Source organism: Lissotriton vulgaris, chromosome 5 (genome assembly GCF_964263255.1).
Source record: "Lissotriton vulgaris chromosome 5, aLisVul1.2, whole genome shotgun sequence".
In the NCBI taxonomy this organism is placed as follows: domain Eukaryota; kingdom Metazoa; phylum Chordata; class Amphibia; order Caudata; family Salamandridae; genus Lissotriton; species Lissotriton vulgaris.
Window position 1 is genome coordinate 1,033,104,265 of NC_141693.1, and position 19,196 is coordinate 1,033,123,460.

General features: G+C 42.0%; 1 protein-coding gene across 3 annotated transcripts in view; it reads left to right on the forward strand.

The window, feature by feature from the left end:
- Positions 1 to 19,196, forward strand: part of POLL (DNA polymerase lambda) — a 279,739-nt gene that overhangs the window by 152,637 nt on the left and 107,906 nt on the right. For all 3 annotated transcript variants that reach the window (XM_086922660.1, XM_086922661.1, XM_086922662.1), the window contains exon 6: positions 6,766 to 6,939. In XM_086922660.1, the coding sequence (XP_086778786.1) occupies positions 6,766 to 6,939 (174 nt within the window). The remainder of the gene's footprint in view (positions 1 to 6,765; positions 6,940 to 19,196) is intronic.

Consider the following 19,196-nt stretch of genomic DNA (forward strand, 5'->3'; position numbering starts at 1 on the left):
TAACCAGTCAATAGATAATTTAAGGTTTGAATGACATACAAAACCACGATGTATGAATGTACCACCATGATAACTGTGGAAAAATGAGACTACTGAGACAATCTGTCTACAATATAAACATGTAATCAGGATAATAGACACTGATATGATATTATTTTGCCCCTCATAACAGGGAGAGCGAAGTCCTGCTTGTACAGGAAAACCCCAACTAAGAAGTCCTGAGGAAGGTGCCACCATATCAAGTGTATAGCACCGAAACGCGTCAACGCATTTCTAAACGAGAGAATCCACTCAAAGCCTAAATACACACGGGATGTACATGCAATTTTGTCACACTTGTGTAAGATCGCACATGTAATGTTAGGCTAGTGGATCTAAAAATCAATAGTGGTGAAAATATCCAAGTACCACTGTTTTAAAAGGGGTCTGTTTGCTTTGCTGCATATGTTGATTTTGGTATCTTTCATTGTGTATGATATATAATGTGTTGTGTATGAACTTATATGCTTTACCACTGTATTGTCTGTTCATATTTTATTAATTTTTACTTTTCAGGGAAAGTTCCTTTGAAATTTTAAATGTATGCTTTTTTATTGTAAAATATTCTTTGTTTTAATAAAGTACTAGATTGTTAACAAATATTTTCTCTGTGGAAATCATTAGTTTAATCTTTTCCTGCCAGACAGTGATCTATAGTAGTCTGTAAACTAGATACTATAGTGCAACTGCAAGGGTATAGACATCACAGCCCAACAAATTTATCCCAGGGATTTCCCTTTGACTTTGTGTCCTTGCACCCTGTTCCCTGGTGACAGTGGGGTACCCTCTCTTTTGAAATTCACTGTTAGGACACACCATACAGCCATATATTCAACACATGATATGGGCATTCTTAAAATGAAACAATCAGCTAGAGGCATGTGAAGAGTGAACTACTAATATATGGCCATGTTATTTAACTAGGAAGACGATGGACAGATATCTCATAGAACACAGAGAACAACGTTGATGAAGCTCATGTCGATAACTGATGAAACCCTTAATATTTAACATCTACAAGGAGCACTTTGCAGCCAGACTCTGACACCAGTATTACATTTATTTTGAAAGTTGATTGATTGTTATTGCCACTGTAAACAAAACCAGTGCTAGGCAATATATGCCAATTTGGTGTAGCACCAAGTTGCCAGACTGATGTATTGAGAATACAATGTGTGTCTGGTATGTGAAAATCAATAAAGAGTGATTAAAAAAGATGGTCTTGCTAAACGTCTCCAAAAATATTTATCCAAACGTATTCACCCTTCACAAGTGGGATTCCTAAAGAACGGACTTTCTAGTGATAATACACAAACTTTATGTCACGCCTTGGAGAAAGCAAAATCCCAGACTCCCCCCACAGTAGCAGTCACGTTGGATGCCGAAAAGGCTTTCGACAAAATAGATTGGTCCTACCTTAAAGCGACATTCGAAAAATTCTACTTGGGAGATAGTTTTATTTGAATGGTAATGGCATTGTATTTTAACCCGTCCGCCAAAGTAAGAGCAGGTGTGAGCCTCTCATCTTATAAGCTAAAGCAAGGAACCAGACAAGGATGCACACTCTCACCTTCCTTATTCCTATTAGCAATTGAACCTTTCCTTTATCAGCTACGGAACAACAAAGCGATCACAGGAATACCCTTCAACAACAACACGGTCAAAATAACAGCAGACGATGTATTAGTCACCACTGAGAATGCGGAGTCTGCTATTACTGCCCTAATGTCCTCAATAGAAGACTTCTCCGCAGTATCTGTTTATAAGCTCAATAAAGATAAGACTAAGGTAAAAAAGCTCAACAATCTTGGCGACAAAGAAATAATTGGCAGCTCGGGCCTTACATGGCAACCAAACAGTATCAAATACCTAGGCTTAGACTTCACCAGAGATCTAATCACCACCCTACAGGCTAATGAGAATGCCCTCATCAAAAAAAGTCCACGTTTCTTGACGGTTGAACACCAACATTTTTATCCTGGTGGGGAAGAGCAGAGATATTAACCCGTTGGCTGCTTCGAACGTTCTGCGCCAGTGCTGAGCGTTGGAAGAAACGGGTGGGGCCGAGTCGGCCAACGGACGTGCGCAGCACTACCGAGGTAGTGCTTGCGACGACCGTTGGCCGGCCGCAGCAGCCAATGGGATAAAGATGATGATCACCCCATTATTAAACTACATGGCCAGTATGTTGCCTATGACACTCTCTAATGAGTTCTTGAGCAAGATTTATACGATTTTCTACACGTTCCTCTGGCAAAGAAAGAGGCCCAGAATTTCCTTGAAAAAACTTCAACTATCTAAAGAAAAAGGGGTTTTGGGCCTTCCAAACTTTAGGAACTATCAAACTGTGTATCTTTGCAAGCAAAGATCTAACTAACTATTAAGCGAACCTGACTACATCCCGGTATGGGTGGACATAGAAAGGTCCATCATTAATGAAATCCCTTTACATGCTCTCCTAACCATGGATATCTCTTCCATCCCTCATTCTAAATATATAATTCCAAATACTAAAAGAGCCCTACTACGCCTGGATCAAATGTCACCTGTAAAAATTTACGAATCCAACTTAGCCTCTCTATGGCGCAACCCTTACCTGAAGGTGGATGGAGAAATGTTACTCTGGGAAAATTGGTCAAAACGGCCTAACCTTAGTCAAAGACCTATTTTCTGGGAATCTCCCAGTTCCGAACTACAATTACGGTTTGGTTTAAACTCCTTAGATTTTTATAAATTTTTGAAACTAAAGGCACAGCTCACGTTACGTTCAATACTACCCACCGACCCATTGATCCTCCCAAGGATACTCCAGCTACTAAGGTCAGGGCACACTGTATCTGAAATCTACAAACTTTTGTCCCCAAAACCACGCAAATCACACTTGAGAAGCAAGATAAAATGGGAATCTGAATCTAACACTAGAAACATCCCCTTCAACTGGGACAAGATACATAAAACTCCCTTTTCAAATAAAATCTCCCCAGTACTATCCCAAACGAAACGTATGCTAATAAACAGAACACATTGGACCCCTGAAAGGCTCTTTAAGCTTAACCTCAGCCAGAGCCCTACATGCGGGAATTGTAATGCACATTTTAGTGATCTAGCTCACATGCTCTTCCAATGCCCTATCCTACAAACGTATTGGGACAAAATATACAAATGTATAAACAAAACGTTCAATATTGACCTTCCCAAGGAATTCTCCTACATCCTTCAGGGATTTCTAGACACAATGCTTCCGGATGAGAATGACTGTTATCTGTTAGACCTAATGCTTACACTTGCCTGCCAAATAGTACTCAATAAATGGAAGAACTTCAAAGAAGTCTCCTTCAGTACGTGGCAAGAATGGTTGTCCGTTCTCAGAGGGGTGGATAATATCTCGCTACACTCTATGTCCTGGCGTCCCACACATAAGAAGCTATGAAGGTCCCTGGATGCCTTTTCCTATAAAGATGACCCTCCGTGAGACTCATAGGTTCCAATACACTAACACATGCGCTCTGCTGAACCTCTCGATGACTACCACTGCACAAACACCCTCTCTATGGATCTCGACCACGAGCATGTGCCCTCTCGTCTGCCCCTCCACATAAGGATGGTTCCACATAGGACTTACCTCACGTTAACCCATTATGTCTTTATATTACACAGTCGGATTCGATGTGGGAGGATATGTGAGAGTTTCTTGTTAACTGATGTTTTAACAATAGGTTTGTACTAAGGATATGTGACTGTGATTACTATACTACTGTAATTGATGTCCTAATATGATATCCTTATAGTGCATCATATACAAACGTTTATGTCCTCAATTGTGCACCTGCAATGTAACTTTATCATAGACCGACTGTAGAATGTGACATATAGATCACCTGTATCTCTAACTTAACTTCAATTCCAACTGCCACTTAATTTGTATCCCCTTGGCATTTTTCTTCTTCTTTTGTGGTTCTCCCTTGCTTTCTGTTTCGTTATAATTATAATAATAATAATAATAATTATTATTATTATCATTTATAATGTTCTTTTCCTTGAAAACCCAATAAAAATAATTTGAAGGAAAAAAAAGATGGTCTTGTGAGATTTAACATTCTATAGCGTAGATAGGTGGACTTTGACTATAAAAGAAACTCCCCTTTTTAGAGGGAATGGATCTGGGATGCACGCATCTCACTTCTTAGAAGAGGAGTGTATAGTGGGTTTGGATGGAAATGTAAACTTTGGTGGTATGTTAGACACGATCAGGCAGAGCAGGACGAGGGAAGTTACATTTTGGGGGGGCAATGGGGTATCTAGCTCTTTTGAAATTAATTTTTGGGAGGGTATAATTGGGCAGGACTTTGCATTCTGGTGGTACTTTGTGGGAGAGGATGGACAAAAGATAGATGGGGTATTGGGGGTTGTAGAGGTTATTAATTTGGGAATTTGGAAGAGATAGTTAGGCCGGACTGTGGGGTTGCATTTTATTGGAGAGTGGGTGGAATCAGGACTGTAGATGTTGCTTTTTTGGAGGGACCAAGTAGGATGGTTGCTGGCAGAAATACCCTTCAAGGACAGGAAGAGGGAATATAGGGGTTTGGAAATGTTCTCTTAAATATGTTATGTTATGTTATTTTATTTATAAAGCGTGTAGCTGCCACAGCCAAGTGGCGTCCCAGCGCTATGATGGACAGTACAACACAACACAGTATCCCCCTGAACATCAGGTTGTCTGGTGGGTTCTGCAGTGTTCCTGTGGGTCATTCTCCGATGAGAAAAGGGATTGTTGGAAGTTGTCTTTCTATCGTGTTACCCTTTTACCCAGCATTGTGAATCTGTGGCCACTTTCAGCTGACATCTAGAGTTTTCCAAATTGGATGGTCTACCTTTTGAGTTTTTAGTGGTGTTAGATTTTAGGAAGGGGGTACGAACTCTCTACAGTACTGTGCAAACATCTGATTGAAAAATGATAAGTTGTGTCTGTGGCTGTATGCAAGGGCACATTTTATGCAATACAAAGTCAAAAATAATTAGTAGGAACTGTGTTTTGCAAAAACAAGTTGAAAAACAATGCCTAATTAGTTATTGCAAAAAGCACTCATTTCTAGAACTGATTCCCATATAGCTGCATCAAAATAGCTTTCTATACATTCAGATTTTTGGATAATGGTTTTAGTTGTTGTTTGTTTGAGTGCTTAAGAATGAAATATGTATACGATGGTCTTTGAATGCATGTGGTGTAAATATTTTCAGAAAAATATTTCCATTCTAAAAGTGTGTTCTCCAATTATTGTTTAGGAACGATTTATGCTGTGATGAAGGCACAATGTGGACTTTAAATGCGCCATCGACCTTGTGTTCTTTCAAACTGGGCCTGAGGGCTTTTGTGGACTGGATGAATGGAAGCTGCCTGAAACTTAGTTCTGAAAAAACGGAGATCTTCTTTTTTGACGCCAAGTCATCCCAAGAGGCTATCATTTGGTGACCACCGGAATTAGGGGTTCCTCCCTCCCCTGCTCTGGTAGAGAGGAACCTGGGGATACAATTTTATTCCAATCTCACTTTGGAGCCTCAAGTCAAAACACTATCCGCCACCTGCTTTGCCACCTTTAGGGCTCTCCGGAGGATGCTCCACCTGATTCCTGAAGACTGTCTGAAAAAATAGTTCATGCTTTGGTCACATCCAAATTAGATTATGTTAATACCCTGTATTTAGGCCTGCCCACTTTTCTAATTCAACAGCTTCACGTTATTCAAAATGCAGCTGCTCTCCTAATCCTCAAAATCCCCTTCGTTTGTCAGTCTCTCATCACCTCTGGCATCTTTTCATTGGCTCCATGTCATCAAGAGGATTCAATTTAAGGTGCTCATTTTTGCTTTATGAGCCTTTACTCACAATGGTCCTCTTTATCTGTGGTCAAGATTGAAACCCTATTCGCAAATCAGATCCTTAAGATCGAATAAGTTGAAACTGCTCCAAGTTCCACACATTTACAAAGCAAGTAGAGGGGGGAGTTCTTTCTCTTATCTTGCTCCCAGACTTTGGCATGCTCTGCCTCTTAGTTTGGGTTGCAGGCCGTCTGAACCTTGCTTCCAAAAGAGTCTTAAGACTCTTGCTTTGTGACGCCTGTCTGGTAGGCTAATTGGTCCGGATCTCTTTTTAGACCTTTTCCGACTTGAACTTTCCATTAGTGCCGGGATGCCTACCTGGAGGCAGCTGCACTTACACTTTATAAATGCTGTGAATTGAATTGAACTTTAATCAGTCTGTTCGAATACTATTCTATGAATGCGTATCATTGACATGTTATTGAGATGCAGCTACATGTACCAGACAGACATATAAAAGATGGAGATACCCTCAATACAAAAAGGTTCCGCAGACTTTGGAATTCTCCTATTAACATGAATGTGCTTGGCATGTATGAGGGGGCTTGCAATGGGGCACAAAAGCTGACAACTGAATTGTAGCATTGTAATATCAGTGAAAATGTAAACTAGTATCTGACCAGTTATGTTGGACATGTTTGGGTTTCGTAGGTAAGGCATGCTATTGATGGGCGGGGAGCATACTTACAATATGTTGGAGTGATATGATAAGATAATGCCAATGGAACTCAACTGCAACATGAGGTCTTGTTTGTTTTTCTTGTTATAAAATCAATAAAAACAATTAACAGAAATGTTATGGAGATGCATTATATGAGTTACTGACTGCTCTTTTTATGATTCTTTGTTTAGGAGGCCTCTAACATCCCAGGGATTGGGAAAAAGATGGCAGAGAAGATTGAAGAGATCCTGGAAAGTGGCCATTTACGTAAAATAGATCACATCAATGAGAGTGTTGGAGTGATGGAGATTTTTTCAAATATTTGGGGAGCTGGTGTCAAGACAGCACAGATGTGGTACCAGCAGGTATATTGTTGATGTTTCTTAACTGAATAATTTAAACGCTCTTCATGTACCTTCCTGTTCTGAACTTTCCCTTCATCTAGCTTGTATTCAAGTTTTTGTTTATGATGATCTTTACTTGCAAGGTGTGTTTAGCATTTCGTTGCATTAGTTGATTGAAATAGCTTTTTTTATTGCATTGTTGTTATTTGACGTATTGTATATCATGATATAGTTTGTAGATGGGTTAGCAGGTTAGGGTCTCAGACCTGCCAACTTGTGAATTTTTTTTTCATTGTGTGAGGAGGGAGTGTGGCCACGAAGGGGGCGGGGCTTAGTGCTGAGCACAGCCCAAGACATTTCTAAATCCGCAGCCCCCTCCCCTGACAAGCCGACAGCCCACTACGCACATCCCCGAGAACCAAATTCAAAGATTTTAAGGCTGCCGTCCTGGGGATGTTTCATACCTCGTAATGGACATCAGCTTCGCTAATCCTCCAAATAATTAGTTGGAAACCTGCTCTCTGCAGGGGTTTCCAGCGAATTGTGTGCCCACTGTGTGATATTGGCTCCTTACGGGGTGACTGTGTGAAAGGAGACGATATTGTGCAAGACGCGGTGCCTCCGTGTGAGTTGGCAGGCCTGGGATCTTATGGTAGATTTTTTTATGATTCTAAAAGATACAGTGCTGCACCGTAAGTGTTCTCTAGGTTAGTATTTTCAAGTTGGGTATGTTTTTACATACATGCTGTTGTGAAATCAACATCATTGACAAATCACTCAGCTTTAACAAGAAGACTGAGACTAGTTCTCCATATTCAGCAAACATCTTACAATTATTTAGTTTTCAGTATTGCGCTGCTCAGCTATGTATTTACACACTCATGCTTTAATACCTTTATAGAGATACCACACTAATGTTTTACACAGAACGTAGCACAATATCTTTTACATTTTCTATTTGTATTGCGTTTTGTAGTCCTGCTGCATTTATGATTTTCGACCTAAATCTATGACTACTGTCTTGGGTCCAGCAACCGAGTTTGCAGATCACTAGGGTCATAGGGTCAGATCTATGTTATATCTTTATTTAAAAGTTTGCTGTTGTAGTCACCACATACGAAAAGCAGGGCAACATGTCTGCTGGTATCTTTTTACACCTGATATGGAGTGCTATTGAACTGCCCTTCTCAGAGAGCTTTTTGTAAGGGTCCCACTGCCACAAGGTACTTGGGTCATGTCAGAAGGTTGGACCTTATGTATCACCCTGTAACAGCTAAACGTGTTGCTTTGAGGAGGTTCTCTAACCTTTTTAGGTATGCATCTTTTGTATTGTTCTAGTTTAAAAAGAGAAGAGCAATTGTGTTTTCATATATTCTCATATTATTACAATGTACAATGGGTCAGTAAGCATGCATTCGCTACCACAGACGTATGAGGATGTAAATACAAAATTAGTATTAGCTGAGACGTAAAAAGCTGACAGGACTAGGGCCCAAGGTTGTGGCTTTCGGAATTTGAGTTTCAGTGAAGACCATGTCTATAGGAAAGAAGACCTTGTTGTGGCGTGGTAGAATAGTGAGGCTATCAACTCCGGTGGCTATAGCCATGCAGAAAAATACTGATTACATATTGGCATTGGCTGCCCTGTTAGAGCACTGGGTTTATCATGATGGCATGACAGAAGCAAAGGTGTGTGACGTTTGAAGAGGATGACAAACCACAGCAGTAAGGTGAGACCCAGAAAATGTGAATCACCATTAAGAAATAAGTAAAAGCGTAGTATCACAGAAATGTTTGCTTAGCACAAAATTGATTCACAAGAAGAAAGCATTCTGTGCTGTTGCATGGCATAGCCATTTTAACTGGACTCTGGAGTCCCTAGTGTTTTATATTGGGCGTGTAATGCCCGATTCTAGTAGTTTTTAGGTCTTGCTGAGCCAGCGCATGCGCCGCTCTGCGAGTCATTTAGTAAGCGGCTTTTGAAAGTGCCACAACAGGCTTTTGGTGGCCTCAAGCTTGCGTGCACGTGCTCAGCCGCCATGCGATCACTTTCACTTTCGCGGCTGCGCAGTTGCGTCACTTTCACTGCAGCGCGGCCAATGCTTGTTTTTTTTCTTTTCCACTTTTTCTTTTCTCCCTTCCCCTTTTATTCCCTCGTTTTGCATGATGACATCGCTTCATGATAAGTTTGCGATATGTCAGAGCTGCCTTTTGTCATTTAGATCCTTTATTCCCCTCGTTTTGCATGATGACGTTGCTTCATGATGAGTTTGCGATATGTCAGAGCTGCCTTTTGTTATTTAGATCCAGACCGTGAAGAAGCGTTGTATTTCATAAAGCTCAGCTGCTTTAAGGCGCTTAGCTGTCATGGTTCTTTTAATGGCTTTCCTATTAGAAACAGACGTGTGATCCTGGTCAAATCGCCCTTATACGTCTTCAGGTTGCCACCCCCTCTTCTGTTAGTTTGTGCTTGCATATAAATTTAAGGTGCTTAGAAACACGTTGGGGCGACCAGTAGATACTTATAATGGTGCCCCTCCCCTTGTGAAAAAGGATACGCATTACCCCAGTACCCTGGGAAGGTAGGTCCTTTCGTGAATCTTTGGGGTCCTGCGTTGTGATAAAATGAGGGGTTACCCGTGTGTTTCATGTTGCTTTTCTTTGTTTAAGTTATGATTCTGCATGGTGGTGGGAGGGGTTTAAGGCCTTTCTATTTTTTTTTTCCTGGGGGAGGGGGGGGGGGCGATAGCAATACTGATCACCTAGTTTTGGTCCAACAGCAGAAGCGCCACGTTTTATAGTGCTTTCTTTCCATTTTTAGCACCTTTGTAATGGATTGTCTCACTTGTCACTTAACCCCTAACTGTCCGCTTTCCTCTTATCATATTTGACACCTGCTGCCAAATAAATGAACTGAATGTAGCACTATTGACACATGTATGTTGACTGTAAACATTGCCCGCCTGGGCTCGAGTCCCAGCATGCAAAGCAGCACGAGTTAAAGAGCCAGTCCGGACTGAAGGTGTTCCAGTGCAGGGCTGCGGGAATATCAAAACCTATGCTTGTTTATTGTTTTCAGTCCGGGCTTGACAGGAACTGGTTCACACCTTCATTGAGAATGCGAGTTGTCTAGAGCCTTTGGGGCGTGTGTGTTAACCATGCTGGACTGTGCTTTTAGTTGGATGCATGAGTGTGTTTGGAGGGAGTTGGGATGGGGGGGGGGTCAACTGCACGTTCACTCCTCGCTGTCCATTTGCTGAAGGTGGCAGGATTGTATTTCATTTTAAAAGAAAAACACGTGAAATGCTGTTCATTAAATTTGCACATCATTATAATAAAATGTATGAAAATCGCCATACCTTAAGAAAGGTATTCATGAGTACAATAGCAATAATCCAAAGACATTTTAAACAAGGTTTCTGCAAGCAAAGTCAAAAGGAGAAAAATATAGGTTATTTGTGATATTTTGTAGCGCACTGAAATGTCGCAGCTCACTAGCTGCTACAAAGATGTGATGGAGCGGTGGTGGCTCTGAGATGGCTTTGTTTAAAAGGCCCCTCTTCCTTGCACATCCATCTATAAAAGTGTTTGCAAGTGAGCCATCCAGTGATTTACATTGTCAGGTGCTGTGTAATGCACTTGCTTACTTTGAAACGGAGAGTACTGGTGCTTGTGAGCAGGACGTCAGTGGGGTGGTACTGGCACGTCTCAGCATGGTTGCAGTGGTTGTGATGGGAGAATACTGGCACATCTCAGTATGTCTTCAGTACATTCAGTGGGAGAGTCTGGTCATCTCTATCTACAATTGCAGGACTTGAAATGGGAAGGTACTACTACTACTTCCCACATATGAGCGTACCACTACTTCTCCACACAGTTGCAGTGCATGTAATGGGAGGGTGCCACCACCTCTCTGCGCAGTTGCAGTGGTTGTACTTGGACAGCACCACCACCTCCCATGTAGTTGCATGGCTTGTACTTGGACGGAACCACCACCTCACGCGCTGTTGCAGTGCTTGTAATGGTGGGGAACCGCCACCTCTCTGCGCAGGTGCAGTGCTTTTACTTGGATAGCACCACCACCTCTCTGCGCGGTTGCAGTGCTTGTACTTGAACGACACCACCACCTCCTGCGCAGTTTCAGTGCTTGTACTTGGACGGCACCACCACCTCCCGCGCAGTTGCAGTGCAAGCATTGGCAAAGCCAATAGGTCTCGCCTTTGGGACCTTATAAGTGTTTAGCCATGCAGCAGTTGATGTTGTTGCACCAAGGATGTTGCGCTGGATAAATAAGCACTTGTAAGGTCCCAAAGGTGAGACCTATTGGCTATGCCAATGCTTGTTTTACTTGACAAGGGTACTTGTTCCATCAGAGCTCTCCGGCTGAGCTAGACTTTTTTATTCTTCAGTTGGTGAGAATTTTCAGCACATATTTAGAAATACATCTTTCATTTCAATGGGTTTGACATTCTTCAGACTTTCTCAAGGTTCAATCATCAGCCATGCCCTACGATATTTTTCGAGCCTCTTTTATTATCTGATTAGATGTGTCATTTTACTTGGGTTCTCTTTCAGAGCTTTGATTGTACTTCGCAGCAAATCCACACCCGGTGGTGCTCTCTGTCTTATTGTCTGAGCTCGGTCTGTCACCGTTACAGACTTATCACTAGTTGGTGACCAAGGTATATTCTTGGGATTAAGTCACTGAGTTATTTTGTACATCACATGAAGATCATTTGCACTGGCCATTAGAGTTAAGTGTGGCGTTGAATCTGAGGAAACAAGCAAGTCTTTTTAGCCCTAGAATTAGTCACTTGCCTCCTCGCTGTGCAAACTGATGGAGACGCACGCAGAGAGCAATGCAGGGCTGCCTTTGCGGTGTTGAATCTGATGCAAAGAACATGGGCAAGTGGAACAATTGTACAGCAATGAAGGACCAAATCATGCAGGAGATGTTTCAAAGATTTAACCAAACCAGCGTTCATTAGATTTGTTTCCAAGCTTTATGATTTTGACAATATTAATGTCGATTTTCTCTGAGCGGTAAAGGCTGTCTTGTTCATTTGATATGCCTTAAAGCTGCTTACTCATGTTAGTATTTTATTTTATAATTCACAGCACACTTTTCCCAATGGTGATGGCACTCTGTTTTCTTTTAATTCATTTGTTTTCGTGGCTGGAGTTGGTCTTCCCTCCACCCTGATCCCTGTACATTCACAGAAATTTCAAGTGCTTTACACATTTCTCATTGCAAATGTATTGGTCCAAGAGGCGATTGTTTTTGTGGGACACTGAGCTGAATTCTTTGTACCTATCTATATCTCTTTTCAATTACTGTCACTGGTGCAATGCTTTTGAATGATATTGAGCAATTTAGTGTTTGACCAAAGTATCTTAGAATTAAACACCTCTCTATGTTCATCAGATGTAGTTTTGAACTCAAACGTTCTTGTTTTAAGATAAGAATTTGCTAGAAACAGTCTAGCGTTCAAACACTGGAACACAATGCATTTTTGTCAAGCAAACACGACTGAAAATTGAAAAACTAGGGGTGCTGACGAACAGCTTATTATGAGAAACGCAAAATGTTAAAATCCAACCTAAAAAACGGTTGCAGTGGCAAAAGAATGGAATTATGTAGTGATATGTATAATCTGTATTCTGATTGGCCACAACAAGAAATAGTGTAAGCAATTCTGTTAGTAAAGAAAATATGTGAGATTATTCTTAGTAGTGTCAATCTGTGTTTTTTCAAGTATTTGTTCTGGGTTTTCTTTTAAAGAATTCCGGAAATCTACTGCAAATCTATCTTTCACATATTTCCAGTTTTCCAGAATTAGATAGAGATAGATAGAATATCTTTAATCAAGTCACACAACACACGTCCTGCTTTGTAGTAAGCAGAGGCGACCTGTCATTGGGAATTGCATATTGCCAAAAAATGATATACATTTGCTGATGATTGGATGAGAATTACTTTAAATTTTAATCCATCAAAATCGGGTTTTAGTTTAAGAATAGTAAAGCTCAAATTACACTTTGTTTTCAAAAGAGTTCTTGTCATATTAAATCTGCTGGATCCTGGTCTTTAAATGCCTGGTACAGATACACGACATCCAGCATTTCAAAGTCTGTGAGATCCTGCTCCTATTTTTTCTTTTGAAAGAATGACCAAGGGATATTGCAGGTGTTTTCGTGTTCCATAGGAAAGATCATAGAGCAGAATTACCTTTTCTGAAAAACCTCCAGAATTTGGCATATTAAGGACTGCATTTGAAGCCTGCATGGCAGCACTGCAATTATAATGTGGTTTATCTGGCCAGTCAAGGAAGGTTTAAATTAGTGATACTTCCATAATCACTTTAGCCGATCAACAGAATTCAAGTGCTGTATGTCTCTTGTATCAAGAGAGCCAGACAAATAAATCCATGACTGTACGAAGTAAGGAGTTGCCTTAAACATAAAAATAGTTTATTCCGATTTCTTTAGTTATTTTGATTCATAAAGTGTGCTAAAATGTTCCCAAACTGCCTTGTTATTGAGGTAATCACACAAATAAAGAGTCTAGAGTAGAAGATAACACACTGGGATCATCTGGATATAATGCTAAACTGAATATCCAGGCTTGAGACTTAGATTGATCAGTCTATACACGTCTACAGATTAACTCAGCTAATGGTTTACGATGTATTGTGGTGGGGGCTTAATGGACACCTAGTTGATGATAAACATCTGTAATAAATTTTACGACAAGCAAACTAGGACCCAGAGTTATGAAAAATGAACACAACGCAGCGCAGCAATTAAATTTGCTGAACTGCGTTGTGTGAAAGGGAGAGAGCAGAACAGCGCCATATCTTCTAAGATATAGCGCTGTTTTCCTTTTGCCCTGCACTGGTGCACTTTAGACTGCCATTCGCCAACACTCACACCCTTGTGCAATGGTGCACGGTTGTGTGCATTGTGTAAGAAATAGTTTTCACAGTTTCTATGTGAGCTGTACAATGCAGCATGCATGCAAAGAAGGAAAAATGAGAAGAAAGGAAAACATTCCTCCTCATTATGTCTGCCTCAAGGAGGCATAAGATGTCGGTTGTCCCTATCTATGAATGTTTGTAGGTAGGGATTTGTGTCAAAACACATGGGTGGTTGCATTGGAATGCTCACCTACCACCCATGTAATGCCCCCTTGAAGCAAAGTAACTCCAAGCAGCGCACAGCACAAATTTCCATTACTTCTAGAAAACTAACTCATGCAAATCTTGATTTGCGATGGTTAGTAAATCCCAGCATAACACTTTGCATCAGCTTTTTATTACAAAATAACGCAAAACCGGCACAAAGCATTAATAATTCTGGGGTGAGGTTTCCTGATGGCGAAAAGGGAATCGAGGGAAGTAAAAGCAGGGAATTACAGCCCAAATAGGAGATGTGAGTCCTGCCAGAGGTGATTCATAATTCAAAGGCAGGTTGTTTCGTAATTAAACCAACAGACAAGGATTGATCAGACCAACAGAATTTCTTAAGTAAGGCTCCCTCGCTAAACCATCCTTTGGCCGCTATTTCTCTAGATGCTTAGAAAGCATTCGATAGGATTAGCTGGGATTTTATGTTCAATGTTCTCAAATGAGCAGGCTTTCCACCTAAATTTATTTCTATTATCTCCTTACTCTATTCTGGCCCTCAGGTGTCAATATTTGTTAATGGTATGGTTTCAGATTATTTTGCACTACAAAGAGGTGTTCGACAAGGTTGCCCACTGGCTCCTTTATTATTTGTTTTAGCTTTATAAATGTAAATGTATAGGCATTTATGTAGCGCACTACTTACCCGTAGGGTCCCAAGGCGCTTCGACCGCTGCGAAACCCTTCCTGGCTTCCCTGAGAGATGGTCCCTTATTGGGTATCTCCAGGGTGAGACCAGGCATCCCCGGCAGTCTGGTGGGGCCGTTAGTGAAGATGAGGCAAGCTAATGCCCAGAGTTGCCGAGTGTGATCGCTGATCAGAGTGGGCACCGAGGCGAGAGAATTATCGAGTCCGCTGACCCTGGTCCAGAAACCTGCCGCGCCAGGAATCGAACCCTGGTCCCAGGCCGTCCTCTGCTCTCGGGTCTGCCGCCTCTAACCAGTGAGCCACACTACTTCACTACTTTAGCCACACTACTTTAGAACCTTTTCTCACCAAGATTCGACAAGACGATAATATCTCTGGATTTCATTTTGGTTCCCAACAAGTTAAACTCTCCGTTTATGCTGACGACATTCTTCTATACTGTTCTGATCCGCAATCTTCTATTCCTTTCTTCCTTCAGCAGGTTTCTTCCTTTTCCGATGTTTCTGGGTATAGTCTTAATGTCGACAAATGTGAATACTTGCCTCTAAATACTGTTTGCCAAAAGCATCTCTTTGAACATTCTGGTTTTTCTTGGCAACCATCTAAGATTAAATATTTGGGCATTTGGTTTGCTCCTCTCTTATATGACACTCTTAAAATAAACTTTGAATATATAACCAAAAAATTGAATGCTGCCATTACCCAATGGAATCCTCTCTTTCTATCGTGGTGGGTTGTCTCGACTCAATAAAAATGATGCTATCACCACTTATACTGTACACCATCTCCATGATTCCTATTCATATTCCTGATTATTATTTTAAGAGGATCGATTCTACTCTACTTAAATTCTTATGGAAAGGTAAACGTTCATGTATAGCTCTCGCTTCCTTGAAGAAGGATAAATCTAATGCTGGACTTCGATTCCCTGATTTTAAAACTTATCACCGCACTGTGGTATTGGGTTCCCAAGGCCTACATGCTCCGAAGATAACCCACTTACACCGAAAGAACTGTTGGCACGGAAACTGAAAAATGCAAAGAACAAGTTTATTAAAACCCCATGGGGTGGTGGTACATTCCTACAGCACCCTTCGGTAATGCAAGAAGTATCACACCGAACATCGGTGTGACCCCCTCTTTTATACGTTTTACAGGTAATAAAAAGGACAGGCGGCACAAAGTTACAGAACATTATGTACATATATGGTCATGTTTTGGAACACTGCCAGCTCATTGGAGGGTTTCAAACCCACTGGTCAGTTTGCAGCACATTCCTAAGGGGTGACTGGTCAATGGGGACTGCGCATGTACAGGCTTGACCATTACTAAAAATAGCCTGTTGCTGGGCAAACTGAAGTGGTCAGTGGTACGGACAACGGACTAAAGGCCATGCTGGCCACGAGGCCGCTCATGATCTAAGATGGCCGCCATACACACAAAATGGCGTTTTCCAAGTATGGCCAACTTTAACAGAAAATGTGTAGCTACAGCTAAAACGCTAACTCGGCCATCGTCAAATTACGACAGACGACCCTTTTAGCGTTTAGCTGAAGCTACCTCATAGTGAACATAATCTGGGTGTTCATCTTCGATATCGATCAACATTATCTGGGCTACTTCTTTATGAAGCATCATTTTGTCATGAGCAAGAGCTCGTCTTGATGGTATACAAGCCGATAGGCACATAGAACACAAAGCTGGACCACATTGGATGCATAGGCATATAGAAAACAGTATCCCCACAAGGATACATAGAATCGTTAGCAGTTTCCAACCCCAAGTGGTAAGCATTGACCAGAACCACCCTGAAAGAGTCCAAGTACCATTGTCTGGATGTATTTCTGCAGCTATCTTATGCAGTTTGGAAATTGCATCATAAACGGATGGTGAGTTGTCAGGTACGTAAACACAGCAGCTACTTCCGATAATTCTACATGCCCCCCCACGGTCGGCTAGAACTACATCTAAAACCATCCTGTTCTGTAACGTAACAATTCTAGAAATCTGCAGTTCCTCAGTAATGTTCCCCAATGCGATAGCAGTGTCATTTGCTACTGCCTCAACTACACGAGTCAGTCTTCGTATTTTCCGACTATTCAGAGCAGCCCCAACAAACGAAAACAGTCCGAGATTAAAATCCACATACTGTTGCAAAGCAGTGTCTGTCTGGTCTATGTCATCTAACACAACGGCACGTTTAACACGGTTCAGTATAAAATCGTGGTACAAAATATAATCATTATGGTACATTGGTGGGGCAATGAATACAGGAGGCAGTACAAAAGATACATAACAAGTACCTAACCATCCCAAAGGGAGCTGATGATAACCCTTCGTTCCGCAAATAAAATACGTATTTCGTGAGGCTACAAACGATATGCCATTCGGGCTATCAAACGTTATTGTGGTATTACATTCGCTTTTCCCAACCGAAATCGTGCCTTTATTACGTATACATAGATCAGCTTTCGTGGCAATGACATTTATAACATGTGAGCTGGAGACATTTATGTTACGTTGATTGCTGTAAACACGTGGGGCAGAGATATTGTCAGGCCGGTATTCTTCCCATTCGAATCGAGTACCCTCAGCTTGCGGATACCCATCTCGGTCATGGTAGCACACTTTATTTAAACGGAAAAGCACCCCCCCTTTTGTTGGCCATCTCAGAGTGAAGAGCAGGGTGTACCAGGCGTTGCAGGATCCATTATGTGAGAACGGGAGTGGAATGAGTGGAGTGCCCCCTTTCTTCTGGTGCCCAGGTAACATCCCACACACCCAACAATTTGAGGTATTTGTCATATTATGTGTATGATGCAAGATCTGAATGAAGCTATTGTTCAGATAAGTTTGTCGGTGCCGTTCTTCATGGTAAGGCAAGGTGAAATGAAAATGTTCAGATGGAGCCGGGGTAGTCGGCAGCAAATGTTCACGTGCAGGTACCACAAGTTCAACTACCCAGGCTATTACTGCTATTACCACGATCGTTAGGACAAAAAGGATGGCACCAAGTATTCGTTTATCCCGTGATGCAGACGTCGCCATAGTTCAATTGTAGTTCAAAAGTCGTAAATGTTCAAAAAGTTCAAAAAGTTCACAAGTTCTCAGATGTACATGTGTATGTATTATACCTAAAAAAAAAAGAAAAATACGGTGCTGAGCTCCGAGGTAGCCGTTGTTTTCTTCTCCGGGCCAAGACGGGTGTCGCTACACTTGGCAGAACTGATCCCCCCCCCTTGGAATTCTCGGTTTCCGTTTCACAAACCTGGAGCGGTAACCAACCAGTTTCAAAAACAACCCAAAAAAGAATCTTCTTATCGTGGTCGTAGATTGTAGTGCTCTCGTCCAGAAACAGTGTGGTCCGGGAAGGCTCCCTCAGCTTCGGCCGATGTCACCGCTGGGCTCTTTTCTTTATCCAGAATCTCTTTGTAGTCGGTCAACACAGCAGGATTCACCAGGTCAGGAGAGACACGACGGCAGTGAGTTGAGTGTATCCACCGTTTCCTGTTGGTCACTCGTACGGCCGTTCGAGTAGCCAGGAGGACCTGCTCGGGGCCACGCCACCTCGGTTCCAAGCTGTTCGTCCTCTCAAACGACCTGATCATTACATGATCGCCAGGGCGAAGATCATGGCCCTCTCCAGTAGAGTTGTCAGGGAGCGCTTCTCGAACCTGTTGATGAATAGAAAGCAAATCATTTGTTAATCGTGCCAAATAATCGTTCATCATTATACAAGGCACATCATGTATCAATCGCGGCTTGGGCACCCCCCAGATATTCATAGGCCGTCCAAACACCACTTCATTTGGTGTGAGGCCTGTTCGAGAGTGGGGCACTGATCTAAGAGAGAGTAATGCCAGCGGTAAAGCATCCGGCCATTTCAATGACGTGGACGCCACGATCTTAGCCAATTTTAGTTTCAACGTAGCATTATACCGCTCCACAAGACCTGCTGACTGAGGGTGGAACACAGCATGAAACTTCTGCTGGATCCCTAACCCCTTCAGCACGTATTCCACAATTTTCCCGACAAAATGAGGCCCATTGTCGCTCCACAAAAATTTGCAAATTCCAAATCGAGGGAAGTACTCCTTGAGCAAAACCTTAGCCGTTGTCAATGCTGTATTGTCTTTCGTGGGGAAGGCCTCAACCCATTTGCTAAAAGCACATACCACCACTAGGACATACTTCAGGTTATTGCAGCGCTCAAGCTGGATATAATCCATTTGGAGTACCTCGAATGGTGCAGAAGGTGGAACGAACCCTCCTTTCGGAGTATGGGTCCCCTTAGCAGGATTGTGCTGCAAACATATCAGACAGGTCTGCACTACTCTCTTGGCTGTATTAGCTATCTCGGGATTCTCCCAAACTCGTGTTAACGATCGAGTTATTGCAAGAGCCCCCACGTGCGCTAACCCATGTGTCATCTGGACCATCGCTTGC